The 7,625-nt window shown below is 38.2% G+C and overlaps 1 protein-coding gene across 1 annotated transcript in view; it reads right to left on the bottom strand.

Moving 5' to 3' along the window:
* Positions 1-7,625, bottom strand: part of LOC106884297 (rho guanine nucleotide exchange factor 17) — a 146,399-nt gene that overhangs the window by 20,151 nt on the left and 118,623 nt on the right. The window contains exons 7-8 of the mRNA XM_014935601.2: positions 1,202-1,369; positions 794-844 (exon numbers count right to left, since the gene is read on the bottom strand). Coding sequence (XP_014791087.1) covers positions 794-844; positions 1,202-1,369 — 219 coding nt within the window. The remainder of the gene's footprint in view (positions 1-793; positions 845-1,201; positions 1,370-7,625) is intronic.

Genomic DNA, 7,625 nt, shown 5'->3' with positions numbered 1-7,625 from the left:
TATAAGAGCTGGTGAAGTAACCTCACACAGCATAATGTGACAACAACTGACCTGTGTATACAATCTCTTTATTAACTGGTAAGCATGGTTGGTGGTGGTGGTGGTGGTGGTGGTGGTGGTGTTGTTGCTGACCTTGATCAAGCAGATCTATGATGAAAAGCCTTCTACCCATGACCACACCGTTGCAGATGTAATTAATCACACACTACAGCTTCCATTATGTCCATCCTTTTTATTCAAGACAGTAGGGTGTGTGAGAGATTTCGCTGTTGTTTCTAGCAGACTCAGTAAACACATAGAAACTACCTCACTGATCACTGTGACCATTGTTGAATATAAAAACACAACATACACACTCACACACAATCAAATATACACACACAAACACACACACACACTCCTCTTGAACATGCAAATATCATATATATGTACCTACCACTAAATACAGACATCACACACCAATATACTATATATATATATATATATATATATATATATATATATACCACAAACAAACTATTCCCATATCTCCTAACACACACACACACACACACACACACACACACCACACACATGACAAAGATATACTCATCCGAAGAATTAAAGAACTCACACATACAAATACACACAAAGCTTCTTGATGTGTGTGTGTGTGTGTATGTGAGTGCATGAATACAAATGATTCTGTGACAGATTTATTTTGAGTTACTTTGAAACAAGGAGAGATAAATCATATGTCAAAAATGATTTTAAAAAAAAATCAATGGAACAGAAGAAAAAAGCATGAACTTACCATTATCTGTACCATATCATGGCGCAGGTAAGTTCGGTCAGGTGCTGCTAACTACAAACAAAAATAAAACAAAATATTACTGGTTATAAGAGATGAGAAGAGGAGGCTTTGATGAGTGCAGCATTGAAGGTGTAGGGGCAAGACAGTATTATGGTAGAGAGAAGAAAGCCAGAAGGGCAAGTTCAGTTGTTGAATAATACTGGAATTAGACACAGATTTGGTAAAGGAAGAAAGGAAGGAGAGAGAGAAAGATGGGAGTAAGCTGGCACAATGGATGAACAAATATCACCAGGGCAGAGTTTTGTTGTCTGATGTTCCATTCTTCAAAGAGTCTGCAACTACCAAAGTAATGTGATGCCTATGGAACTGAAACCAAAAGCAAGTGACACAAACAAAGCTAATACTTACATCTGTGATTAGCAGCAACTCTAATTTCCGAAGTGTTTCATGCTGGCCTTCTTCCTGTTGGCTGTCGTTGATGGAACCAATCTTCAAAGCTATTTCATGCATCACTTTCTCCGCTTGCATGAGTAACGGTGAGTCAGGATGGTCTTTAGGGGTGTTCTCAAGGAGCCGCTAAACAAAATGGTAGAGGAGAAATAATAATAATAACAGTAATCCTTTCCACTATAAGCACAAGGCCTGAAATTTTGGAGAAAGGGCCTAATCAATTACACTGACCCTACTACTTACTTCACTGACCCCAAAAGATGAAAGGCAAAGCTGACCTTGGAATAATAATAATAATAATACATAGAGAAGAAGCTGCAACATAACTGACCAGAAATTACTCTCTGACAGAAAGACCTTAAAGGATAGATCTTCGTCAAGAATGGAACTTCATGAATGTACCTGCAGACCAGAATATTGTAAAGACAGAGGGAACTTGTGGAAGGAGTAGACCTCAAAAGATGTGGGACAAAGTACTGAGAATGTAGAGTAGAGACAGACAAAATGTCGCTAAGCATTTTACTTGGCGTGCTAACAACACCGCCAATTTGGTGCCTTAAAATAATAATAATCTATAGGCAAAAGGGCTGAAATTTAATAATAATTTTTCCTTGTAAGAAAAAATTTTTTATCCTGTGAGGACAAAACACAGACACAGCTACATCCATATACAACAGGTTTCTCTCAGTTTCCATCAACCAAATCCACCCACAAGGCTTTGGTTGGCCTGGGGTGTAGTAGAATAGTAGAAGACACTTGCCTATGGTATCCTACAGTGGGATCAAACCCAAGGTCATACGAATGGAAAGCAAGCTTCTTATCCACACAGCCATGCCTCCAGCTGGGGCTAATTCTTGCTTCACAACATGACGGAAAGAAGTGTGAATGCACAGCTGTAGGTGACAAAGTCACAGACAGAGAGGCAGGCAGTCGGAGAGGGCCACTGCACAATACATAAATGGTTCATTGTGCATGGAATACAGAACTGAAATTAAAGACTCAGGTGAACAAAGCCAACGCAGAAAAGAAGAGATGCTGCTACAACAACAACAAGAGCAACAGCAATAGGAACAACATCAAAGGTTTCTGCTAAATTAAGTTGGACAGTAACATTAAAAGCAAAACGATATATCTGCTCGCTAACAGGAACTATACGGTTTGATGACCAAGCTAGGAATAGTGTAATATAACAGGTTGTGGTGTAATGCAGCCAAGTTATTAATATAGCACGATTCGTCTTTTTCTGTGAATTGTTTGACCTTTGAGAATGGCAACCAAATCTCCTCAAAACATATCCTACTGTCTGGAAGGGGGCGGGGAGAAAGGAAAAAAAAAAGACATAGTGGATAAAGTTCTTGAAGGTACACTATGTCTGAAAAACATTATGGGTTGGTTATGGCTGGATTGCCTTCCAATAGTGGTATCTTGGATCAGGATCGACCTGGATTGAACAGCGACTGCAACAACAGCAAGTCGTATTATTTGCAGATTGATCTCTCCACAAGCAATTGATTATTATTTCTTTGCCAAAGACAAGACTATTCAGATCTGACTGAAGACTAATAATAATAATCCTTTCTACTAAAGGCACAAGGCCTGAAATTTCGGGGTAGGGAGTCAGTAGATTTGATTTACCTCAGTACACAACTAGTACTTAATTTATCGGCCCCAAAAGGATGAAAGGCAAGGTTGACCTCAGTGGAATTTGAACTCAGAATGTAGCGACAGGCAAAATATTGTTAGGCACTTTGTCCGGCGTGCTAATGTTTCTGCCAGCTCACCACCTTAATAATAATAATAATCCTTTCTATTGGCCACAAGGGCTAATATGAATCAAAACATTAAAGGACAACACAAGACGATATACAAAGGGTTTTGCAAAAAAAAAAAAAAAAAAAAAAAAAAAAAAAAAAAAAGGTCCAGGAAACAGCCTAAAGGGAGATAATTGAGAAAGACTTGAAAGTCAATGTTAAGATCGTAATCTTTAAAGTAAAGTAAATATAACAAATAATCCAGAATCCTTGTCTGGTACCGGATCGATCCCAAAATCTAATCATTTCATGCCAGTCACGAGGCCAAACACCACTAAAAGTTTCATCTGGATCCATCCAGCAATTCTTGAGACATCTTGTCCACGGACAAACAAACAATCAAGCACAACTGAAAACAATACCTCCGCCTTCGCCAAGGGGGAGGTAATCATCATTTCTCACATACAATGGCCAAAAAACTGGGAGAGGAAGCGATGTTGGTGAATTACACCAACCTCAATATTTGGCTGCTATTTTATTTTAGGGAACCCATAAGGATTGTGTTGTTCTAGGCTCAGATTATGCCTAGGTGTTCACAGCCAGGGCTAATCATCTGTCTACAGGAACACCTCATGCAGCCTGCACTTGGCTAGCATGGACAGGTAGGAAGGCCTAAAACTAACAGAAGTGACTCGATCCAGTAGAGGTCCAAAAATGACCAAGATATGCCTGGTGTGTGTGTGTGTAAGATAGAAGAGGAAAATAAACGAAGCAACTTTCATTTATGACCAGGGGTTCCGTCAGTTAAGGGCTCCTCCCTAACTAAGACAAAAATAAATGCTGCAGTTTAAAGGTTTCCTTAGATTTTAATCTTACAGTACCACCAATACACCATTCTGTGAATGACTCATTCACAAAGATTTCCACCAGAAGACAGGTTTATTTCTGTCTACCCCAGGCCCTATCTCCATATATCTCCTTCTACATTTTATCTCACTTCATTTTTTTTTCTGCATTCATTTATTTTTTCTTCTTTTTTTTCTTCTTTTTTTTTGCAGAAAATATAGCAAACAACGTTTAGGATAAGAAAATAGTGGATAAGATTGAGGGTGAGGACATACAAGGAACACCATCACCACCACCACCACCACCACTACCATTACAACTACAAAAACTATCATCATCACCACTACTACAACCACCAATACTACTACTTCAACTACCACCACCACCACCACCACCATCACTACTATTATCACTACAACCACCACTACTGCTACTACTGCAATAATTACAAGGACCACGACCACTATTACTGCAACCTCCACCACATCGCTATCATGACCGTCATCATCATCATCATCATCATAGCAACTGTTGCTGTCAAAGAAACAGACTTCCAGATTATCACAAAAATGTGTGTGTGTATATGTGTGTGTATATGCAACACCTGTATGTGTTCATGCATGAGTATGTGAGGGAGCATGCGTATGTGAAGGTCCTGTATGTATGTGTGTGTATGCGTGCGTGCGCACACACACACACATATGAAGGAAGGAGACTTTTCCTTCTGACTCAACATGCACAGGGTCTGATAACCACCCAGTTGTGATGGAGTGCAATCTCGGCTGACTAACACTTCGCATTAATTCTGGCTAAGAAAACCCTCTTTAGAATCAAAGTCACGTACACACCCTGTCTCTCTCTCTCTCTCTCTCTCTCACACACACAAGAATATTGTATGTTTATGTTTGCCTGTGCAAGTATGTGGATGAATAAATGTATGTATACACCACATACATTTATATATATATATATACACACACATATATACACACACATTTATTTATGTGTGTTTGTGTATATATATATATAAGTGTATATATATACATACATATATATAAGTGTGTGTGTGTATATATATATATATATATATATATATACACATATATATATAAAAGTGTGTTTATATATATATATTTATATACACATATATATGTATGTGTATATAAATGTGTATGTATATATATATATATATATATGGGTATGTGTGTGTAAATATATGTATGTATATATGTGTATGTATGTATATATGTGTATGTATGTATATATGTATGTATGTGTGTGTGTATATGTATGTGTATGAATATGCACACGCATACACAAGCTGTGATGAGTGGGGTAAAGGAGGAGGCTGGTTGTTTAGAGTGAGAAGTACTCTCTAAGGTGGGGCAAGATTTCAGTTGACCCCTGCCACCAGGTCGTACCAAAAAACAATTACCACTATCAGTGGAATCTGATTGGAACCAAAGAAATAAGACACCAGTGAGGTTTAGGTGCCAACTTTTAACAAACATTTCTTTTTCAAAAGAATGGATTTAATCTTCTTCATTAGGCTTTTCTTTTTATCACACACACACACATACACGTTTATGCAATAAACAAACAAAATGTATTATTAAATCTAAGTAATTGTACAGACGTACAAACAGCAATGATTACGAAGTACTCAATACTGGAAAGAGAGTAAAAAGGCTGAACAAATTCAAGAAAACTATTTTACTGACAGTTTCTTTTTTCAGATTCTTCAGAAATAGTACTGAAGCAAATTTAGTAGAATAGTGTGTGTGCTTTTATGTGTGTGTGTGTGTGTGTGTGTGTGTGTGCATGTGTGCGTGTGCATGTGTGTATGTATACATATGTATAAGTGCAGATAAAATTGCATTAATGACGTAATGCAATAGGTATATACAATAAGTGCTCGGGTTTGGTTTACCACTTAACACTCTGACTTGAACTGCAACTAAAACGAAAAGTGGTGTTGTAGTTGCCTAGCAACAGATGGCTATAAGTGGTTCATCATTGAGTGGGAGGAAAATATATATTAGAAAGAAAGAATGAACAGGGAAAACATGTGGTATTACTTTAGAGCATAGAGTTCATTATTCAAACGTAATTGTGAAGTTGTTACAATGGAGTTGTTGGAGTAAAAGGTATCAGATAAATAAAGGAGTCTCTTACAGCTGTTTCTTGAATAGCTGTGTATACGAAATGCTATCAAAATCTTCCCAGGCTAATTCTGTAGCATGCCAACAGATGGCAGCACATGGTTGCATACGCAGTGAGAGATGGCAGTGACCTTCATGAAGCAGTGTACCGAGTGACATTGCTGTGTTTTCTTCACAAGTTGTGAAATTTTTTTTGTTTTGTTTTTGTGATCACGTGTATGCACAGTCTACAATTTCATCATGGACAGGAACAAAGCGCCAGTGAGAAATTTTGGGTTAAACTTGGGAAGTCTATGACAGAAAGATTGAGCATGCTTTGACGAGCCTACGGTGAAGAGGCAAAATGGGTCATAGGTAATTTTTCAAATGGCACAGTCACTTCAAAATCAGAAGAACATCCCTGGAAGATGATGAGCGACCTGGAAGACCTGCCACAAATGTCACCCCCGGAAATGTTGTATTATGCATTGAGAATTCATTCCCCAGGGCCAGACCATCAATCAAGGGGGAGAGAGGCAGGTAGATAGATGATTGATAATTAGATAGATAGGTAGATAGATAGGTAGATAGATAGATAGCTAGGTAGATAGCTAGGTAGATAGCTAGGTAGATAGATAGATAGATAGATAATTAGACAGACAGACAGACAGACAGACAGACAGACAAATAGATAGATAATTAGATAGATAGATAGATAGATAATTAGATAGATAGATAGATAGATAATTAGATAGATAGACAGACAGACAGATAAATAGATAGATAGATAGAAAATGGAACGAATGATATATTTAAAATCACTACATTTATTTCAACACATTTCTACACCCAAGTACACAGGTGAGATTTCATGCAATCATTGTCATCCCTCCAATGCACCTCCTCAGGTGATTAAGTAAGTTCTTCCTTAGATCCTGCCATCATTTCACTCAGTGTGAGAATGTATACCCAACGTGATGAGTCGTTTTCAGCAGTTTATGGATATTAAGGAATTCCTGATGTACATCTAGTAGCAGGAGCATTTCCACTGTATGATGACATCAGGTAGCCAATAACTGTGGATGAGCTTTGCACAGCATTCTACAAGGCTTTTACCTGAATTGTATTTAACTATATATTTCAACATCTGTACATGTGTTTGAATATGTGTGCATCGTATTTGCAATGTCTCTCTCACTCTCTCTCTCTCTTCTCTCTCTCAGAAAATATCAACATCTGCTATAAGAAACCCAAGTTCCCCAAGACATACACACCTTAACCCAGCATCTCAAACAGTACCAAATACTACCACCAATACAAACAAAAATTACTACTACAACCACTATTATTACAACTGCTACCATCAATATCACCACCACCACCACCACCACCACCAATACTCAATATTGGTTGCATCACAGCATTTCTACCAACAACAGCAGCAGCACCACCACCATCATCACCACAATGGTGGTGGTGGTGGTGACTACAATAAAAGTATGGAAGTGGTATAGCAAAGGTATCAATGATTGCAGAGGTGGTGGTGGTGGTGGTGGTGGATGATCACGATAGAGATTGCCAGTGATGAGGCTATGTAATGGAGGTGGTGGTGGTGGTGGTGGTGAACCTGGTGCCAACAGCAGA

The sequence above is a fragment of the Octopus bimaculoides genome, chromosome 13, assembly GCF_001194135.2.
Source record: "Octopus bimaculoides isolate UCB-OBI-ISO-001 chromosome 13, ASM119413v2, whole genome shotgun sequence".
Lineage (NCBI taxonomy): Eukaryota > Metazoa > Mollusca > Cephalopoda > Octopoda > Octopodidae > Octopus > Octopus bimaculoides.
The sequence above is the reverse complement of the archived record's forward strand: the minus strand, read 5'-3'. Positions and strand labels throughout refer to the sequence as shown.